This window comes from Manis pentadactyla, chromosome 2, assembly GCF_030020395.1.
Source record: "Manis pentadactyla isolate mManPen7 chromosome 2, mManPen7.hap1, whole genome shotgun sequence".
Lineage (NCBI taxonomy): Eukaryota > Metazoa > Chordata > Mammalia > Pholidota > Manidae > Manis > Manis pentadactyla.
Window position 1 is genome coordinate 176,144,635 of NC_080020.1, and position 22,940 is coordinate 176,167,574.

The window sequence follows — 22,940 nt, forward strand, 5'->3', positions numbered from 1 at the left end:
GTTCATGCATTATGAACTATAAACAGTCAGTTCAAATATGAATATTCATTTGATTTTTATACTTGATTTATATGTGGATACCACATTTCTCTCTTTATTATTATTATTTTTAATAAAATGCTGAAGTGGTAGGTAGACACGAGATAAAGGTAGAAAACATAGTTTAGTGTTGTAAGAGAGCAAATGTAGATGATCAGGTGTGTGCCTGTAGACTATGTGTTAATCCAAGCTAGACAAGGGCAATAAAACATCCACGTATGCAGAAGATTTCTCTCAGAACAGGAGGGGGGAGGTTCTAAGCCTCACCTCTGCTGATCCCCATTTTCTCACCTGATGGCCCCCCTGCAACTGTGCCTGTCTTAGGTTGTTCCTCCCTTGAGGAATCTTACCCGTCTCTGGCTAACCAGTCATCTTCCGGGGCCATACAGGGAAATGTGAAGTTGGTAAGTGAGAGAGAAGCCTTATTGTTTGAAAAGGTTAGCTTTTTACTTCTTTGCATATTTATGCCCTGTGGCTTCTATGCCCAGCATTTGTCTTGAGGTGTCTTTACCACTTGGAAGAATTATATTCATACAAGTTTGATAGCTTTAACATATCTTGACTAAGTTTTCACATAACAAAACTGGTTCTGTAATATACGTTTTGGCAGGCATATGTTAATCTATGACATGGCTGAATGTGGCAGTTTATTTAATCAATTTCCCACATTTGGACTTGTAGGTCATTTCCAGCTTTTCCTTTTTTAGCAATGCAGTATATATCCTTGTAAATAAGTCTGGGATCATATTTGTGATTATATTAAGACAAATTATGAGAAGTGAATTGCTAGACTGAATTCTACACCTGTTTTAAAGACTTTAATGCGTAATGCCGGAGAGAGATGGAGCTAATTCACATTCCCACCAGAGTGCCCATTTTCTCCACTCTCATCTGTAGTCTGTCTTATATTTGTTTCATCCTCATGATTTCATAGGTGATATAAAGGTACTTTATTTGTGTTTTAATGTGCATCTATTTGATTACTAATGATAAAATTACTACATGCTTTTCATTTAGTAGTAAATTGCCTGTCACATCTTCTGCCAGTTTTCCTACTTGCTTATTCTTTTCTTACAAATTTTTAAATCTTTACCAAGTAAGGCTATTTCCCTACTGTCTGTCATATAGATTGCAGTTTGTTTCCAGTGGCTCCTTTGCCTTTTAATGTTCTTCATAGTGTTTTTGTGTTACAGAATGCTTTCATTTCCGTTTAGTTGAATCCATTGTTCTTTTCCTTGAACTCTGTTGTGCTGTTCATCGCATGCTTAGAAACACCTTCCCCGTGTTTTATCATCTGATGGGACAAAAACCCTTCATCATTCATTTGCCAGTTTTTCCCAACTCTTTGTACAACTTGATTCTTTAAAATAACTTTGCAAGTATTTTATCAAGTCTCCCCATCCATCTCAAAAAACTCCTTTTGGTATTTTAATTGGGATTACATTAAGTGAATACATTAATCTGGTGGAGACTTTATAAATTTAAATTACCATATTAGAATGTAAGCTCCTTGGGGGAAAGGATATGTGTATGTTTATATCCTAGTGTGGTGTCCCGGACTTAGAAAAGTAGCTGACACATAGTAGGTGCATAAAAAGTACTTTCATGAATGAACTTTAAGTCTTTCCAGAAATGATGCATCTTCTATTTATTTAGTCCATCAGAAAAGTTATTTTCATATACTCCCTCCTAATTTCTTATTGTGTTTATCCTGGAAATTTTATGTAATTTGTTATTTTGAAAGATTCTCCATTCAGTTTTCTTTGTGGTTACAGCCGTCTAGGGAAGCTAATGAATATATGTATTTAAGCCAGCCCCTTATTGCACTTCTAAATTCTCTTATCTTCTCAGTTAATTATTTTGGGTTTTATATATAGAAAAATCACATCATCTGTAAGTCGTGGTCATTTTCATTCCTTCATTCCAACATTTACTGTTTTGTTTATTTTCCCAGGTTTCTTATTGCAATTGTTAGACCTCTTAGAATAATGTTTAATAATAGATCAGAGAGTAATCGTCCTTGCCTTGTTTCTGACTTTAATGGAGATCTTTTTTTCCACAAGAGTTTGAAATAGTTATTCTTCATTATATTGAGGAAATATCTTTTTATGCTAGTTCAATATAGGTTTTTCTCAGAAATGGATGTTGAATTTTATAAAATGCGTTTGGGATGTTTATTGATTTTTCTTTCCTTGAACTGTTGATGTGATGAATTTTATTAATAGATTTCTGAATATTGAACTCTTTTTTTACATTCCTGAAATAAATCATTCCTGGTTTTGATATATTCTTTTAAAACTACTCTTCTGGATTTGATTTGTTAAAATTTTATTAAGGACTTTTGCCTCCATATTCACACATGAGGTCGGTCAGCATTTTACTTTTGGGTCAGTCTTCTTTTGTGTTGGCATTCAGGCTATAATTTCCTAAGCTGAATCAGGGTGATCCCACCCTTTGCTTTGCTTTGATGGAGTCTCTGTTCCTTGAAGATGTATTATCACTTGTAAGGACCTCCAGCTCTAGCACATTTTAAACCATCTTTCTTTCTCAGTTTCACCCAGGTTCTTTAAAAATTTACTTTGCTGCTTCTTAAGTAAATTTTGGTCATCTATTTTTCATAAAATAATCCATTTCATAGAACTTTTTAAAATTACTAGTTGTGATTGGCAATACTGTTTTTGTCACTTAAACTTTCATTGTGGCTGAGGTGACATCCCATTCTCATTCCTGGTGCTGTGTATTCCCACTTTCTATTTACTGGCCAATCCAGATGTTGGTTTATTCATAGATCTCACATAAACCAACTCATGAATTTACATGTTGGTTCTTCTAATTTTTCATTTCCCAATTCATTGATTATGTTTTTATGTTCATTAATTCTTTTACATCACTGTTGTTTGGTTTATTTAGTTCTTTGTATTTTTATTGAATAGATTAAAATGGATTTGATTTATTTTCATATTTAATTGAGTAACAAAAACATGTAAGGCTATGAGTATTTTTTTCTCTGTGTATAGTTTGGTCTTATCCCATGAATTTTGACATATAGTTTTTCCTTTACTGTTAATTTTCAGGTAGTTTGCAGTTGCTGTTTTGATTTTATTTTTGTTCTGAGAACTCTCTGAAAGTGTGTTTTCTCATTTCCAAGTGGTTAAACTTATATTCTTTTAAAGATTCATTGATAATGTTTACTTCTATTGTATTATGTTTTAATGTCTATGTTGGGGATTTGTTGACATTTTCTTTGTAGCCTAATATTTTCAAATGATATATGGCTATAGACTCTATTTTTAGGTTTTTATTTAAAAATCTCTATCTTCAGTATTTCTGGTTTTGTAAAAAATGATAGCTGTGTTATGTCTCCCACTGTATTTGATTTCTGTTCATTTCTCTGTATATTTCTGATAACTTCTGCTTTGTACATCTTGATGAAGTGCTATTCAAACATCAGTGTTCTTTATAGCTATAGCTATGTAGATATACCTTTAATCTGTATAAAATGCCCACAGAAATGCCGTTTTGTCCAAAAAGAGTATTGCATTCCTTGACTTCTACTTTGATAATATTATGACTTCTGTTTATTTTTCTTTATATTTACCTAGCATACTTTTGGTGATCTGTTTATTTTTACCTGTTTTGTGTCACTTCACCTTAGTGTCTGTTCTGTGTAAGCCTTGGCATTGTCTTTTGGCATCTGTTGCTACAGCAGAGAAATCTGAAACAGCCTGTATTTTGTTCCTTTGTAAGTAACGAATTTTTTTTCTAGATGCTTGTGGATTTTCCCCCTTATCCTTGTATTTCAGAGATGTTGTCAGAAAGCATGTAATTGTAGGGTTTTTCTTTTTATGGACTTTTCTCTGGATAGCAGTTACATCCTTGCAGTTTTTAACATGGATCTGAAAAAAGATTATCTAATTATCTATATACTGGCTCTCTGGTCTTTGTCTCGCATTATCTATCATATTCTTTCTCATCATTTTCATGTCTCTGACTTTATCCTCTTCCTTTTGAGAAATAGGGCTGACCAGCATTCCCACTGCCTCAATGAGCAGCGTCTGTCAGGAAGATGTTAGATGCCTAAAAATGCAGTTGGTGCACATCCAGAGCATCCGAGTCAGGGAATGTTGGGGGGCTGGGGGGAGTTCCAAGTGTCATGAGTTCAAGCCCAGCTAGGTTGCTCTTTCTCCAGCTCCTTGGTCCTTAGAATGTGTTTTGTTTTTTGGGTTTTGGTTCCTTTTCAGTAGGGTGTCCTTCAGTCTTAGCTTTCAGGGAGTTTGGTGAGTTGTCATCTTTTTTCTGTGCTTTCCTAGGTACTTTGAATAAATGTCTCAGATCTGAGTCATAAATCTGATGTTCAGCTACCCTAACTTTTGTGAGACTGGTCAGACTAAGCATTGTTTCTATTAAGACCCTGAGAGCAGAGGATGGGACTCCTGTAGAGTGGGTCTCCTCCACCCTTGGGCCTGTGGGTGGGGCAACCCTCACGGCAAGCGTGGCGGGGTGTGGGAGGGGGCCTCTGGTACAGGACATGAGGCCGTGATGGAGAGGGTGTTTTCAGACCTACGCTGGCCTCCTATCGCTGGGACTCCATATTGTTGGTAAGAGAAGGAGTCAAAGAACTCCAGTCTGAAGACTCTCCCTACAATAGTCCACCCTGCCAGGCTTGCCTGGGGCCTTATGCTTTTGATATGCCTCCCTGTTGTTGCCAGGGATGAAGCAGAGAGGTAATTTCTTGCCTGGGGAATGCAGAGAGGCAGAAGGGATCCCAGACTGGCCAATATGAGTTAGAAATCCTTGATTTTGGAATTTTGTTGTCAGTTTTCTTGCCATTTCAGCTGAGCCTTTGGACTACTTCTGAAACCTGTCAACTGTGTTTGCTGGCACAGGCCCTGGAGGTGTCCCACCTCTGGTGGGACAGGCCCTTTGGGTGTGTTCTCCTGACGCAGTGTCCAAGACTTGCTCTCCTTGCTCTACTTGCTTTATGTAGGCCCAGCAGCACCCAGTCCACCTGCACATTCCCAGATCACCTTGTCATGTCCACTAGTGGCAAACCAGATGCAGGACATGCACCACATTGTACAGCAGTGAGGTTTATAGAAATGGTAGAAGCTTCCAAGGGGCATTTTAATCCATTAAAGTTTTTAGTGGGACTCTGGAAAAGGCAGCATCAGAAGGCTCCCAGCCAGACATCATTTTAAGCAGGAACCCTTTCCTGTTTATTCTTTTATTAGTTCCTGGACACTGATTAATCAGAGTGCTGGGGCTCAAATGCCCTCTCCTGCCTTCCTGAGGCATTCAGGTAGCGGTCATCATGGTTAATGGGACAGAGTGGAGGTCATCTCCTAGACCTAAGGATAGGACTGTCAAACTGTCTAGGCCCATTTGCAAATCCCTTCTACACCACCCCACACCAAATTCCCAGAAAGAACCAAAAATAACCATCAAAGAACTGCATATCCAGAGGGGAGCAGATGTGGCCTGCCTGAGTCCTTGAGTCCTCCATCTAGCCACAGCCACACTAACTTGTGGAAGTTTATGACTTGTCAGAAAAAGTTGAGGTATTTACTTCCTGGCTGACATGGCTTTCTGTCTGCCCTGTTTCCAAGTCAGAGAAAATGTTACATTACATGGTATAGTCAAAACAGTATGATAAGAGCAGGTCTGATGATTATTAACAACTTCATTAAAACTAACTGATGAAATGTACACATATTTCTGCTCAGAAATGTATTCCTGCTTTCATTCCATTTATTTTTATGTCAGTTTTTGAATTTATGGTAAGCTTAGCATTCCAAGAACCCAAACATGAAGTCTTGCCATGATTTTTGACCAAAAGCAATGCCATCTTTACCCAAATAAGCAGAGGACTTTATTGGGCACAGCTCTCCATTCTGTGGACTTTCTCCCCGAGTAAGGGTCAGAGAATGTTTAATTCCCTGCCTGCAGAATCTCTTGTGCAGTTGTAGAACCAGTGAGAAAGGACCAGGGCCAGGAAGGGTGGGGTTGGGGGGTGGCGGATGGAAGCCCCTGGCCTGAGGGCTACCCTGTGCCCTTGCAGACTTCTCTGTGGTGACGCCCATCAACGACCTCCACACAGCCGACTCCTTGAACCTGGCCAAGGGGGAGCGGCTCATGCGGTGCAAGATCAGCAGCGTCTACCGGCTCCTGGACCTCTATGGCTGGGCTCAGCTGAGTGACACCTATGTCACGGTGAGGAGGGCATCTTGGAGTCAGGGGAGCCCTGTGTGTGGTCCCCACAAAACCCGAAGGGAGAGTTCCTGATGCTTGGCATGGCCATGGCACCGCTGGGGGCCTTTGGTCAAAATTGAGTGAGCCCCTTCAAGGTTCCTAACCAGTTTGATCACCTGAAATAGATAACCCACCCTGTGGTTGAGGGGCCATGGGCTCCTGGACCCTATTTCTAGGGCTGCCCTTGACCATTGGGAGCTTCCTATTATAGTTTCATTTTCCCAGCTCCAAATAAAGGCTGAGTCCTCTTCATCTCTGAGGGGTCAGAAGGGAGATAAGGGTTCTTGAGAGGGAGGTTCGAGTGCAGTGGATTCAGGGGAAGAAAGGGTTTAAGCAGAGTATCCTTGGAAATGTCCCCTCTCCCTCCTTGTCACTGAGAACGTGTGTCTCCTCCAGCTGAGAGTCAGCAAGGAGCAGGACCACTTCCTGATGAGCCCGAAGGGAGTTTCCTGCAGCGAGGTAACAGCTTCCAGCCTGGTGAGTACAGCCTGCTGTCCCACTGCCCATTCCTTACTGAAATGACAGCTCCCGCTCTGCTCCTTCAGAGAAGGTCATCTCCACATTGGCCCCTGCAGTCCTGTCCCTCATGGAGCTTGCAATCTGGTGGGGCAGAGAAAACACATGTACACCAAAGCAACTGGGTGCCCAGAGCATGATGTGGCCATGAGACCACACGTGAGGTGCAGGCAGAAAGTGCGGTAGGAGGGAGGAGGGACGAGAGATGGGCCTGGAGTCCCCAGATCCTGAGATTGGACCACAAAGGCTAGGAGTGGGGAGGCCTTTCTGGATGGGGGGTACGTTAGAGCCACAGCCCATGCTTTGTCCCAAAACCATGCAAGACTTGTCTAGTACTGTGCCTTTAGGGATTGCTCGGGGGACCCCTTCCCGTTCTCCTGCTCCTTTTAGATGTGGTAGGAAGAAATTTCCAGAAGTTGGTTTCAATCAAGAAAGATCTCAGGGTGGAAGGAGGAAAGCAGTAGAAAGGACTGTCTCCGAAGCAGTTGATGCCCAATGGTACTTAGATGCGTGGGCCGCTCTGTGGCTGTGCGCCTGGGAGAGGAGGGCGCCACCTCAGGGCCTCTGCCGGGCCTGAGACACACTCACATGTTGAGTTCAGGTGCTCCGTTAAAAGAGCAGGCTGAGAAATCCTGGCATATCTGGGCAGGACAGGACCTCAAGGACTGCAAAGTCCCCTTTACAAGGAGGAAAGGATGGTAAGTGACTTGCACAGGGCCTCCCATGGAGGTCATGGCCAAGGACTAGGACCACAACACAAGGACAACACAGGCTCTGTCTTTAAGAGTTCTTGGTCTGGTTGGGGGAGCAGGTGAGGCAATTGGGGATGAAACTCAAGAGTGAGAACATTCTGAGACGAAGGAAGCATGGCCTGGGGAGAGGGCACAGGCCCAGTGGGTGCTGTAGGAGGTTGGTGGGGCCTCTTGGGTGACAGAGCGGAGATCTCAGGGGCCCACAGCAGACTTAGGCCAGGGGGCAGGGACAGGCTGGGCAGCAGGGATTTGGCAAGAGTGCGTTGCTCACAAAGATCAGATGCGTGCCCGACCTGGTGCGCTTGGGAGGACAGGTGAGTGGCCAAGTGTGGCTCACATATTCAGTGGCTGGGGGTGAGGCTGGGAAGGGGATGAGGAGCAGATAAGTGGCACTGAGGCTCTGTTTTGGTGCTATGGCTCTATTCTGCCAGACATGTAGAACCTCTGAAGCATTGTAAGTGGGCAAGTGGTATGATCAAGTTTCTGTTCACTTGGGAACTTGTTAGAAATGCAGAATCATCACAGGCCCCATTCTTGGCCTACTGCATCAGTTTGCATTTTGACAGGACTTTTATGCACAGTAAAGACTGAGAAAGATGAGCATTTTTTGTGTTGAATTATAATCCCTTGTGTCTGCTGTCAGCCAGTGTACTTCCCAAGGGCCTGCTCTGGGCTTTTTCTCCCAACTCCAAGCCCAGTCTTGCTCAGGGTGCAGTAGAATGAGTCAAGTCTGGTCGGTAGGCATGTGCAGCCTACTGGAGGGGCCTCTGCCTTCCCTATGGCCATAAGTCTCTCTTTTGTGGCCCAGATCAAGGTGAACATTCTGGGCGAGGTGGTGGAGAAGGGCAGCAGCTGCTTCCCAGTGGACACCTCTGGCTTCTGTCTACACTCGGCCATCTATGCAGCCAGACCCGACGTGCGGTGTGTCATCCACCTGCACACGCCAGCCACGGCGGCGGTGAGTGTCCGCTCCTCAGCCGCGTTCCCTCTCCAAAGCCGGCTGCTCAGAGAGTCTCTTGGAGGAAAGACATGACCCCTCCTCTCCCTGGGCTAGTAGGGAGTTTGAAACAGTTCTGGAAAGATTTCCTGAAACTCAGGCCAAGGCGAGGTAAGGACACCACCCCAAGAGGGGACCGTAATCCTCTCCATTCTTTCAGCTACGGGAGTCTTGGTTGAGGGGATCAGGTAAAGGTGTGTAATGTCTGCCCCACTGCATCTGCCACCCCACTACATAGATAAACTGGTGCCACTTTCCCAGGCGGTGGCACCTCCTGAGTTTTGGCTCAGGGCAGTCCTGTTGGACCTGGTGAGGGCTGGTGCCTGGCCCCCGTGGCTCAGGCTCTGGAGGAGAGATCTTGATAGAAGATCAGATGGTGGGAACCTGGACTTGCCCACTTTTCATAGCCCAGAGTGGGCTGAGAGGAGGGGACAGGAGCAAGAAAAACCAGGAGAGACTAGGAGGAGTACCCTCGAGGAGCAGGTGTGCCCTAGAGTCGTTTCTCCACATGTTCCTACGGCCCTAAGTTCTCAGTGTTCCCTCAGCCTGCACCCCACCTTACTGACCCCCAGCCACACACCTACAGGGGCAGAGCAGATTTGTCACTGGCCTCTGTTTTTCTCAGTACACACCCATGACAAGCACTCAGACCTTCCAGAATTTGGAACAAGAATGGATGATGTATTTGTGCTCAGTGTCCATTTCTGCAGAGCCCCGGCTTAGCTGTGGGATGAAGTGAGTGAAGGAGGGCAGGAGTCTCCACATTCCTTGCTTTTAATAAAGAGCTGGGCATGAGGGTTACAGCAGGGTTTTAACACCGGCATCCATTGCCATGTTGCCAGTGAAGTGGGACTTCTCACAGGGCCTCTATGTTAACGAAGAGTTGTGGCTATGTCTGCACTGACCTCAAGGCTCTTGGTCTCCACCAGCCCCCCCAGGGAACCCTGAGTCCTGCTTGGCCCCAGCCCGGTGCCAATGCTGCTGCCCCCTGCCTCTTCCCAGAGTCCTAGGACGCAAGCAAGGCAGGGGTGGCAATAGCAGCTCTCTGGAGTGCATTCTCTGCAGCAACTGTGGAAGCTGATATACTGACATGGTTGCTGTGAAAACTGAAGGAAAGACAGGATGGGAAGCAGCCAGAAAGCAAGACCCCAGCCAGGTGGAAGACAGTCAAAGGGAGGTGCCTTTCTTGTGTGCTGGCTCCTTCCCCACGTGGGCCCCAGAGTAGAACGTGGCTGTGCCACTCAGAGGAAAGGGCGAACGAAACAAACTAGTGGGGGAGCCCTGCAAGGGCTAACTTCTGTCATCTCACTGAAGGTGTCAGCCATGAAGAGTGGCCTCCTGCTCGTCTCCCACAATGCACTGCTGGTGGGGGACATGGCCTATTATGACTTCAATGGCGAAATGGAGCAGGAAGCAGATCGGATCAACCTGCAGAAGTGCCTTGGACCCACCTGCAAGGTTTGGCTCAGCTGTTCTGGGAAGATGCTTGGAGGTGGGATTGTCACAAACCAACATCACAAGTGATACATGTTCACTGGGCAATGTTTAGAAGTTTCCCAGAAACCAAAAAATAAATAAAATTCTCTCACTGTGCCCTGAAGTTTTGGTACACACCCAAAATATACTCCTATATACTTAACTAGGATCATAAAGTATAGTCTCCTTTGTTCCCCTTAGCAATGTATAGTAAACACCTTTGTGTGTTATTATTTTCTCCATCACTATTTTAAATTATTAAATTATACTTCAGAATATGAATGGCTATGCTACCGTTTACCTGAACAGTCCTCTGTGATGGGATATTGGAAGATTTTTTTTTTTTTCCTGAATTTTCTCTTGATGTAAACAGCATAGCTGTGAAAATGTTTTCAGCTAAATCTTTGTGTATTGCTTGAGATAATTTCCTTAGGATACATTTCTAGAGATGCATATTATAAAACTCTAAATTTGTATTGCGAAGCTGCCCTCTCCCCTACCCAGTGGCTAGAACATGAGAGTGCTCTTTCTCTGCTGTCTCCCCAGCAGTGTTTTTTTTATTTCTTGCTAACTTGATAGAGAAGAACATGATCTCACTATTGTTTGGTTTAAATCTAAAGACATATTTTATAATAGCATGTAATTAGGGGTGGTCAGATTAGTAGAAGTTTCAGAGCCAAGCCCAGGTTGATAGACACTTGCTTCTGTTCTCGAAAGGCACTCGCTGCCTGGGCCATTTCCCACCCGAGAGTCCCTGTTTTCCCATCTCTAACTCCAAGGAGATGGCCTGCTCTCACCTGGCATTCTCTAGAACTCATTAGTAGTTCCTGGAGAAGGATGAGATGTTCACATTTGTGAAATACTACAGGAATTTGAGAGGTGGGCATTTGTTATCTGTAAAACCTTCTGTGAGCCAGAGTCAACATCTCTTTGTGTTTCTCTGGTTCTTGAGAGGAAAAAACTCCAGCTGTTTTCAGCAAGAGAGAATGTAACGATTAGACCACCAGGCCTCAGCCCAGGTCTGCAAGTACAAAGCAACACATAAGTTTGCGTCCCAGCTCCCAGGTGTGAAGCAACTGGTGTCATAGAGTTCTTAGGGATCAAAGCAACCAAGAAGAGTTTCTGGTACTTGGGGAGTCAGGCTCTTGGTAGAAATTCATTTCTGGCCCCCCGCCACCACCACCTTTTACCTGCCTGCCCCTGGCTGAGTCAGAAACATGGCGCCAACAGTGAGAACTCCTGGGTTCTAGTTCCAATTCTGCCCCTAATCAGCTGAGAGACTTTCAGTTTCTTTAGGCTTCTATTTCCTCTAGAGTACAACCAGTGAATTAAGAGTAGAAGGTTACCCAGGCTCTGTCATAGAACTGTGGGGTCACAGAGCTGCCAGGGCCTCCCTGAGTCCATGGAGAGGAAACCTGAGGTCCAGAGAGGTGACGCAACTTGCCCGTTTCTGCAGAGCATCCCTCAGAGAGCCTAAGCTTTGACTCCTAAGTCAACTGGACCCTCATATTGGACATCAAGTAATTTCATTCACTTTAACACCAAAAAACACCAGTTTTTCAGACTTCTAAACTCTCCAACACCTAATAATCCAGGCTGCCCAAAGAAATCCACCAAGCTGTTTAGTCTCAATGTTATAAAGCATCTTCTGTTTCTTGGGATGGATGCTTAGGGTTAAAATCTTGTGAGGGGGAAGTGGTGGGGTGTTTGTACAGAGAGAATTAATAAGGAGTGGGGGAGCGCTGGAATCAGATGTGGACATTGATCTGAATAAAATGCAGAATCTCTCACTCTTAACTACAGTTTAAAAGGCTGAAAGTTTAACTGGTCATTTGCTCCCCTGCAGATCCTGGTGCTAAGAAACCATGGAGTGATTGCCCTCGGTGACACTGTGGAGGAGGCGTTTTATAAGATCTTCCACCTGCAGGCTGCATGTGAGATACAGGTGAGCAAGTTCCTCCAGTGACTGGGCCGAGGAGTGATCCTGACAGGGGCCTGTGGGCACAGGGAGGGCCTGCTCGGTGGCTGTGATTTAGGGAGTCCTGCTAGCCTCACCATCTGAAAGCCTTGCCCTATTTCCCTATTTCTCTGCCTCAGCACTGCCGTATACTATTAAAGTTTCACACTTAGCATCAGTTTTGTAGCTTTAAAGAATTGGTCACCACTGTCTAAAAATCAACACCCAACTCTTGGGGTCCATGTCCAGGACAGGGAGCTGCCTGGGCCCATCAGTTAGCGGGAGTAACTGTAATAGGCCAGGCTCATATCTTACCTGGGGTGTACCTGTTCCAACCAATTGTGCACAGTCACTACATACCACACAGGTAGGTCTTTTTTCCTTTTTTGTTTGGAGGGGGTAGTTTGCAAACCATGGTCAAGTCCAGAAAGAGAAGTGGAAATCAGGCCAAGGTGGGGTGTTGACGTGGCTGGCCTGAACTCAGGGAAGCCCCACTGTGATGTCCAAGTGGCTGATCATGAAGTTCTCCTAACCAGTAAGGGGTTGGCCGGAGGGTGGGTGGAGCATCAGGGCCATGCGACCCCTAAAGGAGTTGGTGAAGGAGAATTAGGAAATCGCAGACCCTATAGCTCTATCAGATAACAAGGTAATGTTAGATAACCACCATTATCCGAAGGAGTGTATGGTCCTTTCGGAGTGGCAAGCCCTCAGGTGAGCAAGGGGCCTCGCCCAGCTGACTGGGCTCCATCCTTCCCAGTTCGGGGCTGTGGGCTTGGATCAAGGTTTCCTCAATTGCAGATGTGGGGCCTGTAGCATCCTTGCTAGGACAGGGCCTTTCAGACAAGAAGAGGTGTTGATGATCTTATTTTTAGGACTCAGCTGACGGAGGGGGAGGCTGGGTGCTGAGGCTGAACCAGCTCTCTGCAGGCTCCTTTTGATGGACCATCTGTTCTTCCCTGGCTGGTCTGGGCAGAGCAGCACCCAGGAGAAGGCCGCCCTTCTCCTGGGTGAGTGGGGAGGATGGGATAATAAGCGTGGCTAGTGGAGGCTCTACAAGTGGTGTGTTTCCCAGTGGGTTTTAAAGGCATATGTTGATAAGACAATTGTGAGGACAATGTTGAAAAGATGTTAGAGGAAATGGGTGAGTGACCCCTCCTCCTGCCCCAAACAGCAGTGGTCAGAACAGGAGAACGTGGTGAAGGTAGAACAGGACCGAGGTGGTACCTGATGTGGGCCTCCCTGCCCCAGCCAGTGATGCTGGCCCTCGCCCTGGCCCTGGCCCTCATGAAGTTAGAGCCTGGTAGAGTGTCTGAGAGGCCCACCTGTCCTTCCCCACATCTGAGCTCTTAGAGCTCCCCATCTTCCTTCTGAAGAGGCTTCTGTGAGAAAATAGCTTGTATCTCTTTGGAAAGACAGCAAACCCTAACAGTGAAGGGAGGGCAATGTCCATGTGTCCCCCACATGGTGAAGCATACCTCTCCCAGGCGCCAGACCCTCAGAATGGCCACTGTGAAGTCTCACCAAAGGCAGGATGGCCGTCTAGCCCCAGGGGAATGAAAGGGCGGGGCTGTCAGCCACTGGCTCTGACAGCCCTCCAGCTGCTTCTCTTGGCCCTGTTGCTGTCAGTTTCTTTTCAGTCACTGGTTTGATGTGACCTTGTTAAAGTGCACAGGCAGTAGAGGCGGATAACCCCCACGTTAGAGTACACAGGAGAGAGGCAGGTAACCCCCATAACAGTTCCAGTGGCTTTTTTCCAGCTAGTGCAGCAGGGAGGCTTCTAGAGGGAGAAATGAAGCTGGAAGGTATGAAAGAAAAGCAGGCACAATTAGACCAGAGGTGTGGGCGGTTAAGGCATGGAAGGCCCTGGGTACCGGCAACCTGCAGATGTTTTAGGATTGCAGCCACTGGCCAGGTCGTTGCTGGGTGAATGGCTAGCAAGGATGTTGTTTCCATTGCGGGCCTGGTACTCCCCTTGGTGACCTTGGCAAACAGGTTAACATGGCTGTGATTGTTTTAGTGGTTTGAGGTGAAGAACCTCTTGTGTTCTTCTGGGGACTGTGTTCTCTTTGTTCCCCATCAGTTTGGGGTTCCAGGAAACTGGGTCATCCCCAGCTGGGAGAGGCAGCTTCCAGGCTGATGGAAAGAAGCTCAGGCTTTCTCCATTTGCTACTCATCACCATGGAAACTGGCAGGGGAAGAGGAAGGTGGGAGGAGGCAGTTTTTACAAGGATGTCAGCAGCTGTTTCCTCCTCCAGGAATGACCAGTTCCCAGGGGATAATGCTTCTCAGCCTTTCATGCTAAAACCTCAGAATGTATGTATCATGAACATTTACATGGCACTCCCTATGCACTATTCTAAGTGCTTCATAAATATTGCCTTAAATAACTCTAGGAGGTAGATACTACTGTTTCATTATACAGATGAGAAAACTGAGGCACACAGTAAATAGCTGCCCAAAGTCACACAGTGAGTAAGTAGCAGAGCCAGGACTCAGACCAGACAGTCTGATGCCTGAGACCTTATCTTTAAACACCATATATTACGTTGCCTTTGGGACAGTAAGGGTTGGTGGGAAAGGTCAGTTCACAGGTTGGGACCTCTCCTCAGTGCACTGGCACTTCAAGTTGGGACCTCTAAGCTCTCTGTTCTTGCCAGGGTGAGGAGTCACCTTTTTAAGGTAAAAATGGAAGCTTCACTTGGACACAGGTCTTAGATGAGGAGGGTGTGGAAAATGAGTGTTCTTGCTTCCACCTTTTCACAGGGTGATGGGGTCACCTTGGGAAAGGGCCTGGCTGACCTCCAAGAAATCTCACAGGAGCCCATTTGAAATACTGGTGAATTTAACACACTCTGGTGTGTCTAGGATCCTCATGGGTTCCTGTACCTGTGTTTGTCAGCAAACTAAATTGCATCCTTTCATTTTCAGTAAAAAAAAAAATAACTGTCACAAAAACTGGAACACTGAAAGTTTATTTAATTGGAGTCATTCCACTGCAATAAGCAGACTTACATGGGATGTCAATATTAATCAGAATGCTAGGGTATTGATGCATAACACAGTACACCTGGCTCACTACTTAGAATACTCTGAAACCACCGTCTCTCTCTGTAGCTGGACTTACCCAGGAAGCCAGCAGTAACCTGTTATATCTGAGTGGTGGATACAGGGAGTAAATGGACTGTACCTCTAGGTGAGTGAGCATGGCATTAGGAAATAAGGAGATCAGTTAGAGTAAGGAATGTTTTCTAGTATGATTGTAAAATCCCCTGCTGTATACACATACCTCTTGCCCTAATACACGCCCCTGAGGAAAGCTGCCTAACCCCCACACAGTGCCTGGCTGCGCACAGTCAGTATTGCTCCTGTGTCCTTTCTCGTTTCCTTGACTGACTCACCCCATCGTGGATGATGCATTCTTCCTTTAGACCTGCCAGTCAGCCCATCAGGTTATTCTCACTAGTCATTGGCCTAGAAGCCAGCCTGTTTCTTTCAACTTTCATTTTTTTTTAAATAGGAGAGATTTCAAATACACAGAGAATAATATACACTCACTATTTGTCACTCAGATTAATAAATGTTAATAGTCTTTTCATTTCAGATATTTTTATCTTAAAGAAATAAAAATATTACAGATAAGAACTGAAGTTTCTTTGAAGCCCTTTCTGATCTCACCCTCCAGAAATAATCAATCTGAAGTCGGTCTGTGTCCCAGGTCACATTCCACTATTATACTCTTAAGATTTAACACTTCTGTTTCTTCCTTCTCTATAGTCTCTAAGAACTGAAATTAAGAAACTGCTAAAACCTTTCCCCAGAAGTAGTGCACGCCCAAATTTGGAGTGGCTTTTCCTCTGGGAGGAAGAAGCCAAATACTCCTCAGTTTTCTAGACATTTCTGTTTCTAACCTTCCCTGATCCCCACTCTCTGTTCCACACATGAGCACATGTAAGTGCATGGGTAAGTGTGCATACATGCACACACGCACGCACACGAGCTGAGGGCTCTCTGTTGTTTGCCACAGGTGTCTGCCCTGTCCAGTGCCGGGGGAGCAGAGAACCTCATCCTCCTGGAGCAGAAGCACCGACCCCATGAGGTGGGCTCCGTGCAGTGGGCAGGGAGCACCTTTGGGCCCTTGCAGAAGAGCCGGCTGGGGGAGCATGAGTTCGAGGCCCTCATGAGGATGTTAGACAACCTGGTGAGTCTCCTGCCTTTGCCCTTTCAGGCCACTCCGTTAAGGCTTAGCCCCTGAGAACCAGCCAAGACAAGGCATTAGATGGGCCTGAGAACCACCATCATCAGAGTTCAGTTGTTAAAGCCCCGTTGATTGGCAATTTGACCTAGAATTTATGGTCATTCTAGTAGTTCTTGAGTTTTTGAGTTTTCTTAAATGAGGGCCTTTGCCACCCCCTTCCAAGGGTTGTGGATGCCAGCATACCTGTGGAGTGCTCTTTGGAGAAGGGTAAGAAGATAAGACATACTGGTTGTTCACAAAAGAGTTCACTTTTTTGTAGTTAGTTCTGCCTTTGTTGTCTCATGACTTTAATGCAGAAAACACTGTAAACCACCAATTTCCTCATTCCTGGTGAGCAACATTATAACAATATCTATTGTGATGATTGAATGAATCCATCATGTAAGGAATCAACTGGTATCTCCCTCAGAGTGGGCTTTAAAGGATACAAAAGAATTTTAAGATCCTTCTTTGTTCTTCTAGGGACTAATAATTTAGTTGATGATGTGGCATATAAGCAGTAGATAATTCAGGAACAAGAGGAAAGTAGTACAATGAGGAGCTAATTGCAGGAAGAGATTGTAACTTCTTAGATTGCCCAGAAAAGTGAAAGATAAAAGCTATCTTTGTAACATTTCTGTATCTGACTCATTTCCCCCTCCTCACTGCTGCTTCCTTGGACCTTCTTTGTTGTTTCCTGGGTCACTGCAGTAATTTATCCTTATCCCCCAGTTACTCCAGATCACCAGGCTGACCATGAGGGCCACTTTATAATGATGAAGGTACAGTCCACGATGAAAATACAACTCCCTTTAACATTTGTTTCCTGAAGATCTATGCCCAAATAAAGCATCAGGGCCAGATAGTTTCATACAGGAATTCTTTCATGTCTTTAAGAAACAGACAATTTGTTTTCAGGGAGTTTTTTTTTTAATTGAGGTACCTTTGATATACCACCTTATATTGGTTTCAAGTATACAACACAGTGGTTCAACAGTTACCCATATTGTTAAATCCTCACCCCCCTAATGCGGTTACTATCCGTCAATGTAGAAAAACGTTACAGAGTCATTGACTGTATTCTCCATGCTGTACTACCATCCCTGTGACCAACTTATATTGTAATTGTGAATTATTGTGCCCCTTTATCCCCCTCAACGTCTTCCCACACCCTCCCCAACCCCTACCCCTTGGTAACCTCTAGTCACTTCTCAGTGTCTGTTAGTCTACTGCAAGAAACAGACAATTCTTATGTTATTTAAATTGTTTCAGAGAAGAGTGAAAGGACATCAAACCATACAATTCAGATGAACACAACACATTCAGACCAATCTTACTTTGAGTTGATGAAAGGTGCTGCATGAAAATTAGCAAATAATATCCAGCATACTCTTAGAATAATAATACCCAACAACCAAGTGAAGGCTCATTGCTAGTATTCAAGGATAGTTTAATATTATAAATCTTTTAATTATAGTTCATGATATTAATGAGTCAAAGGATAAAAACCTTTTTATCATTTTAATATCAAAAGGTATTTGATAAGAATTTAGTATCAATTTATGAAAATAATAGCTGTTAAGTAGGACAGGACACTTACTGAACATAATTTAAATGATTTTTTCTTAACATAAGAGCCAGTATCATGGTAAAACCTTTCAAGTATTTCCATTAAATTTCGAAACAAAACAATGATTCCTGCTCTCAGCACTATTGTTAAATAATGTTCAGGTATAATACTGGAACTCAGTCTAAGGCAGTGAGACATAAAAATATTGCAAAGGAAACAAAATTACTATTCTTTATAGAAAGTATGATATATGCCTATAAGTCCAAAAGAGTCAACTGAAAAAATATTAGAAATGAGTAAATTTTTAAAGTGGTCTATTATAAAAATATATACAAAAATTAGTAGCTTCTTTTTGCATCTTAACATGTACATAATAATATATTTGAAAACATAATAGTGGGAGGACATAATCCTATTTGCAAATGTGGCAAATCATAAAACATTAATTAGAACCCATTTAAAGAAAATCATAAAACTTTACCAGTAGATATCAGAGAAAACCTGAAATCAGTGAAGAGCTATAATTTATTCTCAGAATATTCCATAAGGTAAAGAGGTCAGTCTTCTGAATTAGTCAATAAATCAGAAATTCAGAATGGCAGAAAATCCTGTAAAAAGAGTGATTAGGAATCTGTGTCCCACAACTATGGTAAAGCGTGATAAAGCTGTAGTTACTAAACGGAGTGGCACCAGGGCAGGCAAATCAATGCCATAGTTTAGAGTCCAGAAGTAGATCCCAAATATATGAGAAGTTAACACAGGGCAAACAGGAATCTTACAAAGCAGTGGGAAAAAGATAGACTACTAGCCATTGGGAAAATGAAACTAAGGTGGTTTGCTGTTTGATTCCTTTCCACAAGGCAAGTTGCTGATTTATCCAAAATTTAAACATACAAAGTAAACTCATACAGGTATTAAAAAACATAGATTGAAAGTTTTGATGTTCTTGAGTTGGGGGAGACTTTGTCAAGCATTGCAGGAAAGTCTGAAGTCATGATGCCAAATACTGACAGATATGGTTACATTGAAATTAAAAATGTGCATTCTTATAAGCCATTCCCCCCACCATAAACAAAGCAAAAAGACAAACTATGGGGGGAAATATTTGCAACATCTGTGGCAGTCAAAATATCCTAATGTAAGAAAAGAGACTACAAATTAATGTGGAAAAGGTAAACATCTTGGTAGAAAAATGAACCAAGAACACAGTTTACAAAGGAAGAGATTCAAGTAGGTATTAAATTTAAAGTATCCAATTTTATTCATAATCAAAAAGCAAAAAGAAAGTGCGGGTTTTACTTTTAATCCATCTGATTGACAAAGATTTCTTTTATAAACTTCAACAATATTCAGCAGGGGGGAAGGGAGATAAGAACTGGGAACTCAAGCACAATTGGTGGAAGTATAAATTGGCTCAATATTTTGGGAAGATGGATATGATACATATCAAAAAACTTCGAATGTACCCTTTAACCCAGAAAATTTCACTCTAGGAATTTATCTTAAGGAAAGAATCATTTAATTGCCTAAAGAGAATATGTAAAATGTACATATGTAAATATGTAAAGTTACTCATTTCAGAATGAGTAATATGTAAAGATGTAAATGTAATATGTAAAGATACTCATTTCAGAGTTGTTTATAATATTTTGAAAATGGCAAAGTGTCCGCCAGTATTGATTAGATCAATTATATGTCCATTCCTAGGCATGCTATATAGCTGTTTAAAGTTTTGTGTATTTATAGGTTCAATAACATGAAGAAATCTCCAAAGCACACTGAGAAGCTAGAAAAGCAGCTTGTAAAACTGCTTGTGTAGTATGGTTCCACCTACATAGTTTTATATGTATACATAATACATAGTTATATAGCAATATGTAATTATAAAACATGAATTATATATTATAAATATATAACATTATATATAATTAACATATATCCTGTAATTACATGTATTTACATACATACATACATATATACATGTTTTGAGATGATTGGAAAGATTTTTAATGGTTGTCTCTGAGGATGAGATTTTGCATAAAACCCATGCTTTATATTTCTCCATAGTGCTTAATTTTCTTACATGCAGCTTACATTTTGTTTATAACCAGAAAAATATGTTAATGCCATTTTAATGTAAAAAAATAAAAGTCAGAGAGAGGCAAGAATTGCTCCAGCATCTGCCAAGATTCCTGAATAACCTTGGTGGGACATGGGCTTCCTTGCTTAAAAGACAGAGATGTTCTTGAATCAGATTTCAGGGTTCCCAAAAGGAAATAATCAGAAGCTTCCGCATCTTAATTAAGGGAGGGCTGATGGTTAGAATCAGCTGGAAAGCTGAAAATCCTACAGCCCTGACTTCGCCAATGTCTGGTGAAGTCGGCAGCGCTGAGGTGGGCCCAGGCTTCAGCATTTGTAAAGCTGCCAGGTGATTCCAGTGAGCAGCCAGGGTTGAGAACTACAGGGGCAGATGAGAAGTTGGCGCTCTGTTTGGGTAAGGAGCTTGGTCCGTCTGGTCCACGAGAACCTGAGGTTCTAGGGATTTTCTCAGCCCTGGTCAGAGGGCTTGTTGGGAACAGCTCTGAAATACGCCAGAGGAGCAGCAGGGCCTGGGTTGTCCTGGAGATTCTCATTGAAACTGGGTCCTTCAGGAAAACAGGGCAGATCGCATGTGGGGCATGCGGGTGTGTATGCAGACCATTTTCCCCACGAAAAGTGGTTCTGTTATTCTAATTTTTAGGGTTATAGAACGGGTTACACGTACCGCTATCCCTTCGTTCAAGAGAAAACCAAACACAAAAGTGAGGTGGAGATCCCAGCCACGGTCACAGCCTTCGTGTTGGAGGAGGATGGTGCCCCAGTGCCCGTGCTACGGCAGCACGCCCAGAAGCAGCAGAAGGAGAAGACGCGCTGGCTCAACACCCCCAACACCTATCTGCGGGTCAGCGTGGCTGACGAGGTCCAGAGGAGCATGGGCAGCCCCCGACCCAAGACCACAGTAAGGGCGGCCGGGGGAGCTCCTGCATGGCTACATGTGTGGGTTCAGCAGCTTTAAAAGGGGGAGCAGATTAAGTCTCCTCTGGGCCTGGGTTGGTACAGTTTCCCGTTGGGCTTCCTATTGGGCATCTGGGAGTAGTTGCTCACACCTCTGATCACCTGTTTCTTGCCCCTTTGCGCTGAGCTTTTGGGTCTGAGGAGCAGATTTCTCCAGAGGGTGACTAGACAAGGTCACTCCCAGAAGCACAAGACCCAGGAGAAATTGGTTTTGCTTCTTGTTCCCGCATCCAGAAGGGGGCTTCTGGGGAGTTTAGGGGATGGGTACCTAATATTTGAACTGCACATCTGATGCAAACCCAGGGGGTAGGTGGGGACTTATTTCTATTAAGTTGTCCTCTTCCTGCCCACCCCCTCTACTCATACCCTGACTCTTATTTTGGCTTTTCATTAACATTAAAGTAGTTAATAAAGTAGTGAGTAAGGCAGCCAAGTAGAATGGCTCTCCATTATAAAAAGCAAAGAGCCCTGCAAATTAAAATCAGTGAGTCATCTAATCCCCAAGCTCAAGTGGCCGACAGTTCGCTGCTTGTTACCAAGATTCTGATCCCTGCTCTCCAGGGTGCTTTATGGATGACTGTTGATTGCCTGGGGGCCTTCTTGGGCAGCTGGGTCTTTAGATGCCCATCTGTCCTGGGAGAACAGACAACAGAGAGGCTCAGTAGGGGAGAACATCTATGTACAGGCTGGCTGACCTCTCCATGAGGGCTGCTTGGCCCCGATCTCAAGGGGTGGGTCCCTGGGATGCCGTGCAGGCCTCACTCCTGTGCCTTACCCACCCGGCCTTGTGTGTGTCCAGTGGATGAAGGCTGACGAGGTGGAGAAATCCAGCAGTGGCATGCCAATACGGATCGAAAACCCAAACCAATTTGTGCCTCTCTATACCGACCCCCAGGAAGTGCTGGACATGAGGAACAAGGTAGGTCATAGCTGCTTATCTTGCCAACTCTTCTCCCTCAAGGGAAGTCCCCCAAAAATGAGCTGAGTTTCTGGGATGTGCCTGTCTTACCAACATTCTGGGTGCCCCTTATAGGAAAGAAACTACCATTTATTGGCCGTATTGCAGGCACTGTGGTAAGTGCTGTCCTGACGTCGTCCTATACAACCTTCTTACTTAGAGAGCTGCTTGCTGTAGATATTACATGTGTCTGAATCCTGCCCACAAATTGAGTTTTTATAAATGTTATGCTATTTTCTCTTTGGCTCATTTTCAAGATTTGAAAATCCTTTGGATTTATTTCTCAACATTGCTTTACAGTTCACTCACTTATATTTCAAATGTTACTTTAAAAACTTAAGTCTTAACAGACTGCCTCCCAGGGGTTGGGCTATGCTCAGGGAGCACTGCATCACTGTGTGGTTGAAGGTCAGGCCGCAGGGCTTGCAGATTCCTAGGCCAACCCCCCTCCTGCCCCACAAAAGATGCATATTCAGTAGGTGTGGGGTGGCCCCAGGAATCAATTTTTTAAACACATTTCACAGGCACTTCTTAGGAATATGCAAATTTGAGGGCCCCCCTCAAGGATCTACTATGCCTCATTTCACTCTGTACCTCTCACCTTCTCAGAGTTAATGAGAACCTGGTGTTTTATGTAAACTACATATTCACTCTGAAACAGACTTAGAGACTGCTCCTTGGAGGACATACTGTGTGAGAAATACAGGGGACAGGCTCCTACACCACCAGAGGACCTTTTGAGACTCAAGTTGCAGACCCTGTTGGATGCCAGGATGCCCTGGGATGCCCTCCCAAACTCCACACCCTAACACTGAGCAGCTGACTCACTCTCCTGCTCCCTTTGCACACAGATTCGAGAACAAAACCGACAAGATGTGAAGTCAGCGGGGCCTCAGTCCCAGCTCCTGGCGAGCGTCATTGCTGAGAAGAGCCGAAGCCCGGTACAGCAGAAGCTGCCCCTGTCTGGAGGGGACACATGTTTGCCCTCTGGGTCTTCAGTGCCCGGGGCTGGGCAGCAGGACCCCTGAGTCCTCATGCACATCTTGGGCGCTGGTGCTCTTGCTGCAAAACAGTTGCTGTGAGGATGGGGGACAGTGTCTAATTGCCCCCTGTGGGTACTGGGTTGAGAAGCAGCAGC

At 44.3% G+C, this 22,940-nt stretch overlaps 1 protein-coding gene across 2 annotated transcripts in view; it reads left to right on the forward strand.

Annotated features, from left to right (window-relative positions):
• Positions 1–22,940, forward strand: part of ADD2 (adducin 2) — a 112,141-nt gene that overhangs the window by 78,256 nt on the left and 10,945 nt on the right. For both annotated transcript variants that reach the window (XM_036908309.2, XM_036908307.2), the window contains exons 5-13: positions 6,098–6,249; positions 6,685–6,765; positions 8,365–8,514; positions 9,868–10,011; positions 11,876–11,974; positions 16,011–16,184; positions 20,531–20,788; positions 21,644–21,763; positions 22,654–22,743. In XM_036908309.2, coding sequence (XP_036764204.2) covers positions 6,098–6,249; positions 6,685–6,765; positions 8,365–8,514; positions 9,868–10,011; positions 11,876–11,974; positions 16,011–16,184; positions 20,531–20,788; positions 21,644–21,763; positions 22,654–22,743 — 1,268 coding nt within the window. The remainder of the gene's footprint in view (positions 1–6,097; positions 6,250–6,684; positions 6,766–8,364; positions 8,515–9,867; positions 10,012–11,875; positions 11,975–16,010; positions 16,185–20,530; positions 20,789–21,643; positions 21,764–22,653; positions 22,744–22,940) is intronic.